Here is a 17,637-nt window from a genome sequence, read left to right as displayed (position 1 = left end):
TTATTAATTTGCACGGACAGGGGGCTGGATTGCTTTTTAATTACTAATAGTTTTAAGCTGTTGTCTTGGCTTTCCATGCCTTTTTGCACCTCCCTTTCTTCATGTGTTCAATACCTTTTCCCTGTGTCATTTCACATTATTACACATAACTTAATTTCTGAGCTTATTTGTTTTGGTTTATTTGTATGTACTGATTCCTTGGGTTGTTATCAACATCTGGTGAAAATTTCATGTCAATAGCACCTTTGGAAATATATTTACTGAGAAAAATGGTGACGTGTTCAATACTTATTTCCCCCGCTGTATGGTTACATCTTCTGAAATTCCTAAATCTCATTTTTATAGATATCTGCAGGTACAAAGCCTGTCAAAAATTATTTTAATACCTTTTTGACTCCTCCATCTCATAGTTAAGATGCTCATAGTTTGTTGTTGGACTGGGGTGCATCTGAGTTAGGTCTGATATCTAGAGTATACAGTCTGATTCAAAATGTGGCCTCTCCATCTTTAGATTTTCTAAGGAAACAGTGGGGAGAGGACTTGGCAAGTGTAGTCTCAGAGGATGTCTGCCAGTCAGCAATTAGGCAAAATCATTCAACATCTATGGGCCCTATTTTAACCATCTGAAACGCAAGTATCAAGCGCGAAACGCAAGTAACTTTGTGGGCGGGTCTTGGGCGCTGTTGCTATTATACCGGCGGGATAAATGACTCTTGCGCCCGACACAAATCTAAAATGGGTTGGTCTGAAGTAGCTTCATTACTCATAGTTGTGGTTTGGGCGTAAAGTGAAATAAACCAATCAGAGCGTCATCTCACATTCCCTTTAAGAGCAGGCGCGCTTGTTCTATAGCGGATTCCTATTATAATGGCGGATTTGTCAGGCGCACGCCAGGAACGGTTCACAGCCGAGGAGACCGACGTTCTCGTCAGGGCCGTAAAACACAGAGAAGTGACGTTGGGGATGGAGAAACACACCCAAATTAACTTCGGTTAAACAGGCGTATGATAATTTGGGTAAATGTGTAAGCTAGATGTATGCTTTTACAATAAACTGTCTATCTATCTATCTATCTATCTATCTATCTATCTATCTATCTATCTATCTATCTATCTATCTATCTATCTATCTATCTATCTATCGTAATAATGTATGATTTGCAAAAATGAAAACTGCTGCTTCTGTGTAGATGAGAGAATCGAAGTGTATGCACGTTGTGCACACGCTACATTGATTATGGCCAAGCATGCGCCCTTAAAATAGCATTTAATAACATGCGCAACGCGCCACTGACTTTAAACTAGTTTTTTTCGGTCAGTGGCGGAATTGTTTCCTAAACCTGCAAAATAGCATGAGGGAACGTTTGCGCCGGAACACGCCTCCTCTTTGCGCTGAACCGCCTCCGGGAGCGCAAGTGTATTTCTTAGTTAACCGACGTGCATCTGTGGAGGGAAAAGTCTGCTGTGCGCGGGTGCAAAATAGGAATGATACATGCGTCGGTGTACAAAGTCAATTGCGCTGGGTGCAAGATAGGGCCCTATGTGTCACGAAGATGAAGATGGATGAAGACGAAGGGACACAGGATCCAATACCAAGTGATTTTAACAATAGAATAAACACAGGAACAGGTGTAAGGTGTAACAGTGTGTGTGTGAAACAAGGGTAAACACACTAGCCTAGTAAAAATACACTAGTAAAAATACTAGCCTACATGAACACTGACCGACAGACAGAGTGAACAGAAAGGAAATAAATACATAGTGGTGACGAACTAAATGATGAACAGCTGTGATGAATGAATGTCCATGGTTACTGATGAGTGGCGGGAAAATCAAACAAAGGAACACGTGATGAATGAAAACAAACTGATAGTCCATGAAAACAGAAACTAACTGAACATAAGTGTAAAATTACTCCCTCTCTGAAAAAGGCGTGACCTCGCGGCACAACAGAAAGTTGGGGCTCTGGAGGAGGCGAACGGGATGGTGAGATGAAGGACGCAGACAAAGTTCACTTTAACGATGCGAACATCCAAGTGGCCCTGAGATGGGTGGCCCAGAGATGGAGGGAACTGTTACAAGAGACGGTGAAGGCACCGCTCCATCCCCCAGAAGAGGGCCGGTTGGAGAATCTTGTGTTTCATTTTATTTCTGTTCTGTACCCGCCTTTTTAATAAAAAAGCGATTTCCAAAACCTCTGGGCTGTATTGGGCCTGTGTTGACAGTGAGCGAGCACTGCTTCCTCACTCTCGGCCACACCCTCATTCGCCACGGGCAGGGGGCTCTGAGGACACGCTGCCGCCCCGCGCCTCCCTACCCAGTCGCTCACGGGACCGACGGAGCCAGGTAAGCGCACTACACTCACCGCCTCGATTTCTATAGAATCTATATCCAATGTATGTACCAAATGATTCATCAATTAAATATCCACAAGGTTCAACAGATAAACACAAAAACATTACAACAATTTCAGAAAACAGAGAACTGAAACAGAGCTGAAGTGAAAATGGAAACAATGGAAACCAAATGAACTGAAGAAATGAAATGAAGAAACCTTCAACTTAGGAGTCGTTTGGGAAACACAAACACAGGATACATGACAACTGCATCCTAACTCACAATCAATGGTTTACTGTAGCTTTTATGTGACAAAATATTTTATTTTATATGTGACATTTTGCGATTCCGTAATATCTTTTGTTAATGATTTTTGTCCATTATTTAATTTATTTTTCAATTTAAAGGCTCTCAAGATGTTTACTGGGAAACATGTGGGTCAAATGGACTGGATTTTTCCAGGGCCAAATTTTAGCCCCAGTCTAGCCCTAATGAGAGATAAGGCTGTGTGATAGGTGAAAAGAACCTTTTTACATTATGAAGTCCAGCCTATGGATGTTTGTTCATGCTAAAAATATAAACATGATGCAATCACACAAATAACAATACTTGTAAAGAAGACAACTTTTTTGCTGCATGTCATATTTCACTTTAAACTGGATAATAAGGACTCAAGTTATCCTGAAATAAGAGCAAGAAGTTTTTTTTTTTACTGATTTATTTATTTTTGCTGTTGCTGTTAGGGATTGTGTCAGCATGATTTAGGTGTAAATGTCTGAGCTCAAGTCTGGACTCACTTGTTAGACTCCAGTGAAATCGGGCAGGCACATGGTCTACACATGAAGGTGCCATCAGGAAGAAACACAGGTAGAAATCCATCTTCACATTGCTCACAGAAATCTCCAACAGTGTGATCCTGACATTCCTGAAACACGGGATGCAGAAAAGACGGGAGGTGCATTTCAGAAAAAAAAACAAAAAAACAAAAAAAACACAGACTACTCACAGGCTGGTTACACTGCCATGGTTACAGAAATGTTAAAATCAACACCATATGTGCCAGTGTGACAGTTACCACATCGAAGAATTTCAGTTTCTGTTTAGCTTGTTTTTATTAAAGCACTTACATTAAATAATTAAAAATGTTTTTACTTTAAAGAGTTTTGAAACTAATACTTACAATGCATATCCCAGTGATATCCTCACAGCTATCAGCGTGGCGTTTACAGTTACAGGGGAGACAGGTTTCCTGTTCACTCAGGAAGAATCCTCGAGCACATACCTGCAATAAAGTCATTGCTAAACATGAACATGAACTATCAACAGTAATGATATGTGCCATATCTCTACAGTATGAAAGTGTTCCTTCAACTACAGACACTTCATATTCCAGGTATTGTTTTTTTATTAAAGCTTAAATAGGATATTTTAATTTTGCTACATGAAGGTCATCTAAAAAAGTCTTGTAAACTTTTCTCAGGGCTGTACATTTACATTTATGCATTTGGCAGATGCTTTTATCCAAAGCGACTTACATTGCATTTCAAAGTACACATTTACATTCTTATCATTTCTTGCTTTCCCTGGGAATTGAACCCATTACCTTAGCGTTGCAAGCGCCAATGCTCTACTGTTTGAGCTACAGAAAAGCAGGCATAAAAAAAAAAAAACACAAACCCTAACCCTAACAGACAATAGCTCCATGTGTACTCCCTAATGTTCAAAAACCCCTATTTTGGGTAAAAATAGGAAAAAATAATACTTCTCTCTAAATTAATTTAAAGTAAACAAATACAAATCCATAAGATTTTCTCCAGTGTAGAGAAGTGTAGGCCTAGACCAGGGATGGGCAACTTCGGTCCTGGAGGGCCAATATCCTACAGAGTTTAGCTCCAACCCTAATCAAACACACCTGTAGGTATGTAGTATATTATTTAAGTCAGTAAAATGAAAAAGACTGTAATGTTTCTTATAGTACAGTAAATATACCCCTAACAACATACTGTAAACATCATGAATCATGACTTTCAAATCTATACACAATCACACACTAAAAGAAGAGGTTTTGTTTCTCCCACTGTTCCTCCTAAGCAGTGATGATGACTCAAACAGGAAGCTTCAGCTTCCCACGATCCTTTGCCCGAGTGGAACTGATGTACATGTTAATCAATTCATGTAAATCCAACACACTTTTTTCCCCAGTAATATGGTCTTTATAATAAATAATCCTTTTAATTTGCATGAATGTTTTTCCTTTAAAGAAGAAATATTTTTGAAAAATAAATCTAAATTTAAGGTTTGAACCAAAATTTGAGAATAAATAGAGTAAATTGGACTGTAACAGATAAGACTTTTACGAGTCACTGAAGGGACATGGTGGTGGAAACAAATATGGGATGGGAGGAAAAAATCAAAGCTTTTCCGTTCTCTCGCAAAACTTGTTGTGAGTTCAGACAAAAACTTCCTGTTTAATGTCCTGCTGGCAGTGTTTCAGACAGCTCAGTACGTTAACAATGGAGCAGTTCATATAGTTTTATTTAGAAATTGGACTTAAGTATAAAGAAATATGGTCAGTGCTTAGTTTAAGGAGTTCTGTAAAGTTAATTTTCTTAAAAACGAGCTTTATAATATAAATTGATCTCTGTGAGCAGGTGGTTGAGAGATGTCTGCAAAGTCCAAAACCCCAAAAGCGTTTCTACAAAATAGTCATTAACTTCAGTGTTACACACTTACCAAATTCAATTTACACATCAATGCTCTCCTTCTCTTTATACTACAACACTTAGTTTGATAAAAAAAGTATTTTTGCATAAATTTTTTTTTTTTTTTTTAAATTAGATAGTCAACCTTCAATGTTCCGATTTCAGTTCACATATCAACTGGTCATACCAGTTGATATGAACTGAATTCGGAACATTGAAGTTTGACTATTTTTGCAGTAACGCTTTTCGGGGTTTTCACTTTGCACACAGTCCCATCGGACTTGTCTCTTAGCCGCCTGCTCATAGAGATCGCAAAGTTTCTCGGTGGAGCACAAAAGCTTTGAAAAATATTTGTTCTAACCAGTATTTTTTCCACTACCATGTCCCTTTAGGGGCTTAGTAGACTTACTCCAAAGCATGTAACTATAAATCATTAGAAAGGTCTAGCCCAGGGATGGGCAACTTCGGTCCTGGAGGGCCACTGTCCTACAGAGTTTATCTCCAACCCTGAAAAAATCACCTGCCTGTAACTTTCTAGTAATCCTGAGGACCTTGATTAGCTTGTTCAGGTGTGTTTGATTACAATGTTAAAGTCCCCCTGAGGTGAAAATCAAGTTTTTAATGTTGTTTTTATGTATATGTGGTGTTTTTAATTTGCTTTAAGACAAACCATGTGTAAATTCATTCAACACCATTGCTGATTTTTTTCTCCTTAAAACTGCAGTGAACCAAAGACAGTCTCAAAAACACGGTTTGAAATCGCTGGTGTTTCTGACGTCACAAACTACCTTTTAACCAATCAGATCAACGTGTCGGCGGGCTTTAGCATATCATTAACAGTGAACTATAGTAGAGGAGTCTCCAGAGATGCCAGGTTATCCCGGTATATTTTTCTGTTGATATGAAAAATTGGGTAGATTTAGCAATATAGCAGGTGTATGATATTGCAATGTTATGATGAACTATATGCTTTTCTCCATGACGTTCTGAGTTGTTCAAAGCGTTTCTTAAGATGCTGATTTTTAGTTATTTATGTTTATTTATAGATTATTTAGGGAATAAAACTTTGCATTGAATGTTCACCAGTTCTCGTCGACTTTTTCCCTGAGAAACTAAAACAAAACACAAACATAAAGTCCAGGCCTGGTCCTCTCTCGCCCTTTATTGTCGTCATTCCACCTTTTATCCTCCCAGAGCTCCTCCGTGGGACTCGAGACTTGTGTGGCGCACAGTAATTTGCTACATTTCTACAGTAATACCATATTGAAATATTAAACACTAAAAATTAAACACTATCAAAAAATGTTATGTAACTGAACACTTACACAGGTGTTAGTCCTTCTATTTCATTACCATCTATACAAAAGGAGACAATACTTTTGTAACGTAATGTGAACTTGGGCCTTGTAACATACAGTATACTGCAGTGAATTCTATACAGAGTGTCATTCTTGTTTTGTAAAGAAATTTTACAAAAGAAAACGTACAGTGCTACCTGTTGTTAGTGTTTGTATTATGTTAGTGTTAACATGAGTGACAAAGTGTGTTTGTTGTGTGACAACCAGTTATGTAAGAATGAGTTGATTTTAGACATGTATGAAGTGCATTTTGAATGTGAAATTTGCTGCTGTGTCAAGCTGGAAGTTGGTAAGGAGAACTGTGTGGAGAGTTGTGTGGAGAGTTTTGACAAAGTGACCTAAGTATTGAGAAATTGTACATAAAAATTATTAAAAAAACTGTCATTTGAATATTATCTCTATGCACATTGACATTAGTTTCCCCCTCCACATATCTAAATGCCCACCCCAGGAAAGCATCCTAAAATGAGCGGCCTGGTTATATTGGTACTGTAGTCTAGTGAGAAGTGTTTAATTCAATAAGCTCCCACTGCAAGGCAGAACAAAGCTGACCTTCATACTCTGACTGTTCCACTTCTGAATGCACAACGACTAAAAGCCCTTTCACACAGCGCGATGATCCCGGCAAATTGCCGGGAAATTGCAAGAACGCCTTCTGTGTGAACACAAACACGACCCGGGATTGATGCCGGCATCGATGCCGGGTTGGGGACCTAGTAACATTGCAGTGTTCATACCCAGAACGCGCGCTGTGTGAACAAAAGCCGTCATCAATGCCGTGTCGTAATGAGGCTGAAGCCGGGATCGTTCGCCAGCTGTGAAACGGTACGTAATGCGTTAGTTTATGATCGAATCAGAGAAAAAAATGCACAAGCATGGTTTCTCGAGAGAGAAATCGTCTCGGGTTACTATTGTAACCCTCGTTCCCTGAGTAGGGAACGAGACGCTGCATCGATACTCGACGCTTTTGGGGAATGCCTTCGGCATGAAGCGTCTGAAGTCAACTATGGAATTATTCCAATCTCGATTGGTGTAGCGTCATTGCGTCACTCGTGATGTCGCATGTGACGGTGATCCAGAAGCTATAAAGGGTCACAGGAACCAGGAAATGTTAGCTTCTGATTGGTCAAAGCAAATTGTTCTCAGGAGCGCGAAAAGTGTGGCCGAGGGATGCAGCGTCTCGTTGCCTACTCAGGGAACGAGGGTTACAATAGTAACCCGAGACGTTCCCTCTCGTAAGGGAACTCCCGCTGCATCGATACTCGACGCTTTGGGGAACGAATACCCACACCGCCACACTGAGAGAAATACGCCCTGGTGTGAAACATCTGGCACACTCACAGACGATAGAAATGAGTAGAGGGCAGATCCAACCTAGCTTGTCATAAGATTTGGTGTAAGAAGGGGAGGTCAGGAGCCGGAGGCTCAACTGACCCCATGGATGAGAACCCCAGACAGTAGAAAGTATCAGCTGAGAGGTGAAGGCAAAAGCGCACCTCGTGCTTCAGATATGAGAGGTTTCTGCAGATAACCAACTGTCTAATTGATAAAGGGGAATAGCTCCTAATCCTTGATACATAACTAGATGGATTAACTCCTCCCAGCCTGAGGCCTACCAAGGCTATGACCTTGACCATCCGACACATGCGATGGAGGATGGAATACCTGAAGAATCATGATATTGCCTACAGGCACCTCAGTACCAGGGAAAAAATAATGTAGAGTGGCTCCCACACTAGCAAGTAAGAGGGGGCAGCACCACCACTCTTCCAGGGAGTAAGACGAGCAGGAAGCAGACTCAATAGATTCTTATATGTACTCATATATCTCATCTACAGGACATGATGGGTGCCGGGGATAACCCATCAGCTTGATGCCAATAGGCTGGATGACAGGATTCTTCCTCCAATCTACAGGAACATGGAGTTTTAGTGGGAATGTCCCTACGTGCACACCCTTAGAGGCTTGCGGGGGGCACCAGGGCCGCCACAGAGGCCCTAAGCATGAACGGGATATCCCGTTAGAAAACAGGATGGAACGCCAGTACTGAAGCCAGTGGGCAGTAATTAACTGGGTTCAATACCATCCCTAACTTTAAATATTTAGTTACTAGTAGAGTGGGGTTCTAGAATGGATTACCTGACCACATCGGTGGAAAGGGCAACGTATTTATGAGTTGGTCCCCCTTAGGGACCAGACCCATAGTCTCCATAACTCCGGCCGTGGATGAAATATTGTACCACCGGCCTGAGAAAGAAGATCTCTCCTAATAGGGATTTGCCAGGGAGGACTCTCCAAGAGACTAATAAGGTCCGAGAACCAAATTCGGGCCGGCCAGTACGGAGCTACAAGGAGTAATCTCACACCGTACCTCCTGACCTTTTCTAGAACCCCAGAGAGCAGAGCGATCGGGAGAAAAGCGTACAGACGTGACCTCGGCCACATCTGTACCATGGTATCCAAGCCCAAAGGAGCTGGATGTGAGAGAGAGTACCAGAGCGGGCAATGAGAGTTCTCATGAGAAGCGAACAGGTCAACCTCCGCCCGGCCAAACGCTCTCCATATAAGCTCCACCACTTCAGGGTGGAGCCGCCATTCCCTGAGCCTTAGCCCCTGCCTCGACAGGATGTCTGCTCCAAAATTATCAACCCCAGGAATATAAATGGATCTAACAGAGAGAAATTTATCCTGGGACCAAAGAAAAATCTGATGTGCCAGTCTACAAAGAGGGTGTGATCTCAAGCCTCCTTGGAGGTTGATATAAGAGACCACCGACATATTGTCTGTCCTAATAAGAACATGATGGCCTCTGAGGTCTACAAGGAAGTGCCTCAGGGCAAAAAATACAGCCAACATCTCCAAGCGATTAATATGCCATGAGAGATGATGGTCCTTCCAAGTACCTCGGGTGTAACGGCCCTCCATAACCGCACCCCAGCCCGTGAGGGACGCATCTGTAGTCAAAGTCTTTCTCTGACATGGTGCTCCCAGAACCGAGCCTTGAGACAGGAACCATGGTTTCCTCCACATGACGAGAGAACGAAGGCATCTGCACGTAACTCTGATCATGCGAAAGGGGTTTCCCAAAGGAGAAAACCCCTTGGTCCTGAGCCACCACTGCAAGGCCCTAATATGGAGCAGACCAAAAGGCACAACGATGGAAGCTGCAGCCATAAGGCCCAAAACTCTTTGAAAGTGTTTGACAGTGATGGCCTGGCCTAACCTAATACTCTTCATTGTGTTTAAGATAGTATTTATACGAGCAGGAGACAATTGTGCCCGCATCGTGACAGAGTCCCACTCTACTCCCAGGAACGTAGTCCTCTGAAGAGGAGTAAAGGAACTTTTCTTCACATTGAGTCTCAACCCCAAGGACCTCAGATGACGCAAAACAACATCTCGATGTTGAATTGCCAGTTCTTTCGACTGAGCCAAAATGAGCCAGTCATCTATATAATTTAAGATACGGACCCCCTGAAGTCTCAGTGGAGCAAGGGCCGTGTCCATACATTTAGTGAAGGTGCGAGGGGATAAGGCTAGGCCGAAAGGAAGAACCCTATATTGATAAGCTTTTCCCCCAAAAGCGAATCTAAGGAACCTCCTATGATGTGGGATGATGGAAATATGAAATATGGAAATATCCTTAAGATCTATCGTTACAAACCAGTCCTCGGATCTGATTTGTTGAAAGATCATAGGTATAGTTAGCATTTTGAACTTGAATCTCCTCAAAGATTTGTTCAATACCCTAAGATCTATAATGGGACGCAACCCACCATCCTTTTTTGGAACTATGAAGTACCGGCTGTAGAACCCGGAATCCCTCTGGTGAGGGGGCACATATTCTATGACGCCCTTAGCTAAGAGGGTCTGGACTTCATCTTCCATCACCTGATCCTGGTCAGGAGATACCAGCGTGTGAGTAACACCACTAAATCAAGGTGACCTATACTGGAACTGGATTCTATATCCTTTCTCAACTGTATTCAGGACCCACTGAGATATATTTTGAAAACCCTTCCAGGTGTCTAAATAATCTACTAGGGGGATCAGTCTCTCAGGGCTGACCTCAGGTGTTGTATTTATTTGTTCGGTGACCTGAAGCAATTTTCTGGCAGGAACTAACTGAATAATTTTTTCTACAGGCCTCGTGAGAGGTAGCGAATGTGTCAGGGCCATAGATTTTATAGGAACACTCTGTGTAATACATTCGCTGGAAGTCGATGCGTCCCGAGGCGCACTTGACGGCGGGAAGCAACATCGATTTCCTGAGGGCTCCGCAGAGCGAAGTTTTAGAAAGCCCACGCGGAGGGGGACGCCCTCAGAGGCCTGAGTCTCACGTCACGGCCTCTTAGCCGAAGCCTTCCTCGCCTGAATAACAGCCCTCAGATCTGTTTTCGGCTTGGAAGGCTTCGACTGAGGGTGTTGCCTCTGGCTCCAGGCCTTTTGAGGGGGAGCACGAGAGGCAGCACTCTCCTTCTGCCTCAGCAGGTGTGAGGAGATGGCGGCGGCCTCATGGGACTGTCCCCTGGCAGCAGACCCACGAGACCTGGAGCGACGACGGGGGATGAGTTCTTTAAAAGCGGCTGACTGTCATTTCGCCTCCTGAAACCTATCGACGACGTTATTGACACCATCGCCAAAAAGGCCAGAAGGCGAAACTGGGGCATCGAGGAGACAAGCCCTGTGGAGGAGACAAGCACGGGCCGTCTCCTTGGTAGCACAGAGAGACAAGTCGACCACTCGACTAATCTCGCGGATGTCGTCGAAGGCGACCTCCCCGCTGTCGTCCACCTCTTTGAGGAGGTCGGCCTGTTATGCCTGCAACAGCCCCATCGTATGCAGACAACTACCAGCCCGACCCGCCACCATATATGCCTTCCCAACCAAGGCCGATGTTGTACGGCAGGGCTTGGTGGGAAGCACCGGAGCCCGCAGGGATGATGCAGCGTCAGGGGAGAGATGAGAGGCAAACGACTCTTCAACCCTGGGCATCATCCCATAGCCCTCCTCCTTGGCACCCATTATATTCGAATATAGATGGACATTGGGGCCAGATATTCTCGAGGAGAAGGGCTTATTCCTTGATCTCGACACCTCGGTGTGGAGATTGGGAAAAAATGGCAGACTCCGGCATAGAGGCTGTGATCGAGTCTGAAGGAATCTCTCATCAAGCTTGCTTTTTTTAGTTGCTTCCTGCATTTTTGGTGGCCAATCGATCTTTAATTTGGCCACGGCTCTGGTCACAACCTCTAGCAGATCCTCAAAGGCAGGGGAATGGGGTGACAAATTTTCACAAAATATTCTAAAATATCCAGCTCCTCGGAACCAGATAATTCGAGCATCGGTTCCACTACAGAGGCGGAAGAAGCCGATAAGCGGGCTTATGCACCCTGAGCGGAACTCATGGATCTAGCTTCAGAATGTTGAGAAAGGGCCGAATCCGTCTCAACATCATCTGCTAGCTCCCTTTGCGATCCCCATGAATGCAGACGCCGCGCTGCCTCGGCAGATGCGGGACCTGATCCACGGGGAGCGCGAGCCTGACCAGTCTCATCAAACATGGCCCGGCGGGAGCGGAGCGTTCTCAGGGGCATTGTTTCACAGTTAGCACAGACAGCGCCCTCGAGTGCTGCCTGTGCATGCTCCGCTCCCAGACAAACTACACAAAGCGAGTGTGTGTCACCCTCGCTTAAATAACGCGGGCAAGGGGATGCACACTGCCTGAATAGCTTTTCTTTATTATTCGCCATAATACTTTCTCACAGAGTGACAGACAACACCAAATAAGACAAACAGGTTGACATAGAATGCTTGCTGAAGACCAGAAGCTAACATTTCCTGGTTCCTGTGACCCTTTATAGCTTCCGGATCACCGTCACATGCGACGTCACGAGTGACGCAATGACGCTACACCAATCGAGATTGGAATAATTCCATAGTTGACTTCAGACTCTTCATGCCGAAGGCATTCCCCAAAGCGTAGAGTATCGATGCAGCGGGAGTTCCCTTACGAAAGGGAACGCAGCTCATAAGCAAACTTAGACACTGCTGAGACATTACATGTCACGTCGATGTCACGTGTCTTTACGGGATTTTTATGGCTTGTGTGTGAACGCACTCTCTGATTCGGGAAAATCACTGGCAGTGTGAATGAACCAAAATCAAACGAACCCGGGTCAAATTCCGGGTCATTTTATCCGTGTATTTTCCGGAATCTCTGTGTGAAAGGGGCTTTAAAGTGGAGTAAATATTTGAGCAATCTCTTTTCCAGTTTAATTCTGTCGTGCTCTGCAGAACAATTGATGGACTGGCTCTCAGCTCTTACATTTCATACTTTTATATAGAGTCCGAAAAATGTAAAGTTTTAAATGTTGAATTGGTGTTTTCTACAGAAACCTCAATTACCAGACAAGTCCTCGGCACAGACCCCACAATGCATCATGCCCAAAACAGCTAGGTCCGCAACACAGACCTTAACTAGTAGCCTAAAGCCTGGTTTATACTCGACGCGTCCGCACGAGCGCGAAGGTGCGCGCGGCAAAAATGACGTCATTGCGGTGTGGGCGGTCGTGCGCGTTGGGTTCGCAAGACCCAATTTCGCCTGGCGGTGTGCGCGACATTTTTTGTAACAACGCGCGCGGTGCCGCATCCGAAGATGAACGACTTCGAGTCGAATCTGGCCGAGCTCGAACTTCTCACCACACCGGCACCCAGTTTGCACGTCTAAATGAGTTGCTTACATTTAAAAAATGAGTACAATAGCATAAAAAGTATTTTTAATGAACATAAAGGTCCATGTTTAATAAAAATGTTCACTAAACTTAATGAAATGTTTAGTGAAATTAGAAATGTATTATAAGAGAGAAATATGATAAGAGATCGTTTATTTAGTTGTTTTATACACATTCTCATATCCATATATTTTGTTTTATTGTCACGAGTAATAATCTCAGGATTTACTGGGTTTTACACGATTCTTTTTGTAGTGTGGTATTGGTGGTAATGTACTAAAATAAACATTGTCACGTGTGTATAGCTTTCTTCTTCTCACTGATTCCTGATGGTTCAAGGACAATTACTCGAGTCGCCCCCTGTTGTTTCAAAGAATAGTACAACGGCGAGCGCGTCAAGTATAAACGCCTCGTCCGTTTGCGGAGATGCGCGCGCAGTCTGCGGAGACTCGCGCTGCGGAGCCAGGCGAAAGTATAAACAAGGCTTAAGACTGTCATGCAAAAACTCATTGATACTCCCGTTGTCTGCTGATATTGCAACTCTACCTCCATGATTTCAACCTGCCAGTCAGACTAAAACTTCTTCCTCAATGGTGTCTCCCAATTCTGTTGTGGCACACGCCGGTCTAACAAGCAAAAGGAGCAGCTTTAAAAAAAATTAATAACGTCGGTCTACAAAAACATAGTCTTGTGCTGTAGCTTAAAATCATCATTCAGCTTATTTTCGTTGTATTCGGCCAGAGAAGAACAACCTCCTGTTACAACCCTCAAGCCTGGTTTCTCTCAAGGTTTTTTTCCCCAATACTTTGTGGAGTTTTTGTTCCTTGCCACTGTCGCACTTTGACTAAATCAATAGGTGGGAAAAAGACAAATACTATTCAGTTAATTGCACTGAAACTATTGAATGAGAACAGAATAATTTAATTGAGCTGAATAATTATATACAGTATTATCTTCTGCAGAGCTGCTTTGTAGTTGTAATTAAACTGAATTTATTGTTTCCTGATCGAAGAATTTTGCATAATTGATTCCGTTTCTTTCCTGTTTATTACAGTGAAACTACCTGTAAAAAAAAGTACAAAAAGTACCATTTACTTAAACATGAAATAAATGTAAACCAGAGTCGGCTTGAGTGCTAAAAACACTTGCACATGCAAAAATCACTCAATCACTTAAGCCAAAAGTATACTTCCCTTGTCCACGTTTCACTTCATGACATAATTTCCGCCATGAACACAGTCCACAGATGTCTGCACACAAAAATCGGGCTGTATGCGAACAGTGTGCATGGACATCATGGACTGATATACTACCTGCTTTAGTGGGCAATTATTGGCCAGAATAAACAGCAGTGGACCAGACTTTATGTCAACAGTCAAAAGTCTGGCAACACAAAAATATCAGTTACACGACTGGCTACCAATGTCAGGATTGGCTCTTGCATAAGTTACAATCTAACTTGGTAATTGTAACCATATTGGATGGTTATTCTTAATCAAAAATGTCATCAGTCCCTAGCTATAATAGTAGGGGTCCTCAGCAACACACACATTTATGAATTTCTGTAGCTCTAACAGTAGCATCACAGAAACACTGCCATTGTCATAAGTTTGAGTCCCAGGGAATGCATGAGCTCATAAAATATAAACTTGATGTGTTACTTTGGTTAAAATGTAAATAAATGGGTAAATGTAAATGTACAGAAGACCCATAGGCTCTCACAACAGCCATTTCATTCTTGCTTGTAACTCATTTCTCTCTCCTTCTCTCTCACACACTGTTTACATTACTTCAGTGAAACCACACACCAAGTAAGAATCACATACCAGATTATAAAAACAGAGGACAACTGAACTTCAGCACTGTTTGCATACTGCATTCTAATTATACTTGGTCCATTATAGTACAGGAGTGTAATTGTTAGTTTTGGTCCTCAAATTTGATTGGCTAAGCAGTGTTCTAAGACTTCTGATATACTGTACAATATAACCGCAATGGGACATTTCACTCTTCTTTTCTGTGTTCAAGGCATTCCAGACTATGCATGAATAGTAGGGCTACTAAATAGAATGGAAGCTTTTTTTTTTTCTTAAAAAGTGATGACCAGAGTCTGAGTTACATTCACACACAAATCATGTCACAGTTGTCATCATGGTTATGTTCTGTTTGCTTTGTCTTCTAGTTTTGGTTTTAACTCGCCTGTTCGTCTGTCTGTGTGCTTTCCTTGGTTACTGATTTAAGTCACACCTGTTCTGAGTTACGTTAATCATCCCTCTGTGTATTTATAGCCTTGGTTCAGTATTTGTCCGTTCCCGTCTCCTCCTATGTTGGTTGTTACGTTCATGTTTTTGATAGTTTTTGTTACAATTTAAATTCGTTTAAATCAAATTATTGCTGCAACTAAATACAGCCTTTGATTTCACCCCTGCTGCAACCCAACGCTGCAACACTTCTATTGCTACCAAACACGCTATTTTAGAATTTGGCTGATCAAGGTTACTTAGGGTCTGTTTACATGACACCGTTTTCAACAGAAAACATATAACTCTTTATGCGTTTTGGCCGTTCGTTTACACAACAATAGCGTTTTGGGTGCCTGAAAATGCAAACTTTTGAAAACGGGTTTCAAAGTGCAAGTTTTTGATAACGATCTCCATATAAACAACAAAAACACGAATCTCTGAAGACGATGACATCATGCACATGCGTATTACATGTTCAGTCTGTAATGTTTCATCGCCATCTAATGGCCTGGCAGCAGAAAACTGTGTTTTTAGTCATTTTCGCGGATCCGTGTGAAAGGGGATCGTTTTGACAATGGTGCCATCTGTATGTGGAAAACACAAAGGAAAAACTTTTCCGTTTTAAGCAGATTGTTGTCGTGTAAACGTACCCTTAGCTGCCTACTTTGAGAAACAGCGTTTGTATCGGAAACATGTCTATAATGGCTCTAGCTCTAAAATGTAGCTTTGGAACACAACTTGAATTTGTTCTGATCCACAGAGAATGTACCAGTAAGGAAGTTTTCCCACACTCTTGGGTACCCACTAGAGCAGTATTTCCCAACCCCAACAGATGGCCTCCATTCGCTCTCTGTTGCATTTCCGGTGGGGAGTGACTATTAGACCTTCTAGACTCTCAACAGCTGCTGGTTGGGTAGGAGCAAACTTACAGAGCATAAGACGCATAAACCCCTCTCTCCATTTAGACCATTTTAACTGTTTGTTTTCAAAGCATATTTAACACTGAAGTTACCTGATGTTTAATGTAGCATTAGATTTAACACAGCAAGTCCACACCCAAACAGACAAGTCAAACATTTCCTTCAGATAAACAACTATTGACGATTCTCAAAATCTCCAGTAAAAACAGCTCATAAGAAAATGCTATTGCTCTAAAGTTCTGATGTTTCATTTAAGTCAAATTTATTTATATAGCCTAGTGCTTTTCATTCTACACATTGTTTCAAATCAGCAACTTTATCTCTGATATCTTCCCTTTAATTCTTCAGGAGAGATAAAAACACATAAATGAGGTACTCAATGTCATACAATAAGAACTAGCATAGCCTCACTCAAATAATTTGAACGCTGAATTTGATTAGAAATATTAGAGCATATTGAAATCTCTTTTGATTGCTGTCTTTAGTATCTGATAATTTTGAGTACATACTGAGTTAAAAAGAAAGCAACACTATTAAGGAAATTGCTCTGGATAAAAGTATATGTGCAACATCTGCAAACAACATGTAATAAAGAAACTGAAGTGAATCATTTTAGGTCTATGTTTATTTTGAAACCTTTAGCACATGATGTTAATTCAAAAGAGAGGTCTTACCCTGTAGACTGTGTTAAACTGCTGCGATGAAGCTGTATGCGTGAGTGCTGACAAGATGTAGAGAACGCAGATGGATCCCAACAGCAGAGAGGCCATGATTCCCCCTGCAACTATTCTAAAAGCCCAGCAGTGTGTGTGGTTGTGTTCCCTGCTGTAGAGTCTTTCTCACATCTACTTCTTCCCAGGCTATTTTTTGTCTTTTCTCAAGCCTATGTAGTTTGTGCTGCTGTTCTCTTCTCTCGCTTACGCCCTGCCCTGCCAAGCTGGACTTCCTCCCTCGAACACCCCCGGCCCCCCTCTTCCTCACTCACACTTTTCCCTCACAAGATCTTGAATGGAAATCACATGCAGCTGAGGAAAAAAATGAGTTTAAAGAATCTAAACTGAGGGAATGGGACTCTTTGTGTATTCTACTGTAACTTCTGCTGTTGTTACCCTAAAGGCGAATAAATGTTGCCTGATTGGCAGAGAGAAAGTAATGGTCAGCTCACAGTACCCTTTGACCTTGGCTGTGGCCCTCCCCCTCCCTGTGGATGTCTCTTAACCTCTCTAACCCACTGGAAATGCCATCTCCTACAACACACACACACATTTAGATGAGATGCATGACAACATATTAGGTACAAAACTGGGTCAGTTTTCTGCTCTTGTGTTTTTTTTTTTTTTTTTT

General features: G+C 42.4%; 1 protein-coding gene across 1 annotated transcript in view; it reads right to left on the bottom strand.

The window, feature by feature from the left end:
- Positions 1 to 17,274, bottom strand: part of lama4 (laminin, alpha 4) — a 143,441-nt gene extending 126,167 nt beyond the window's left edge. Inside the window, exons 1-3 of the mRNA XM_079887731.1 lie at positions 16,968 to 17,274; positions 3,517 to 3,618; positions 3,134 to 3,261 (exon numbers count right to left, since the gene is read on the bottom strand). Of these exons, the coding sequence (XP_079743857.1) occupies positions 3,134 to 3,261; positions 3,517 to 3,618; positions 16,968 to 17,063 (326 nt within the window). The 5' untranslated portion in view covers positions 17,064 to 17,274. The remainder of the gene's footprint in view (positions 1 to 3,133; positions 3,262 to 3,516; positions 3,619 to 16,967) is intronic.
- Between the last annotated feature and the right edge of the window lie 363 nt (positions 17,275 to 17,637).

Source organism: Squalius cephalus (genome assembly GCF_949319135.1).
Source record: "Squalius cephalus genome assembly, chromosome: 12".
Classification (NCBI taxonomy): domain Eukaryota; kingdom Metazoa; phylum Chordata; class Actinopteri; order Cypriniformes; family Leuciscidae; genus Squalius; species Squalius cephalus.
Note: the sequence above shows the minus strand (reverse complement) of the source record. Positions and strands in the feature narration are given on the sequence as shown.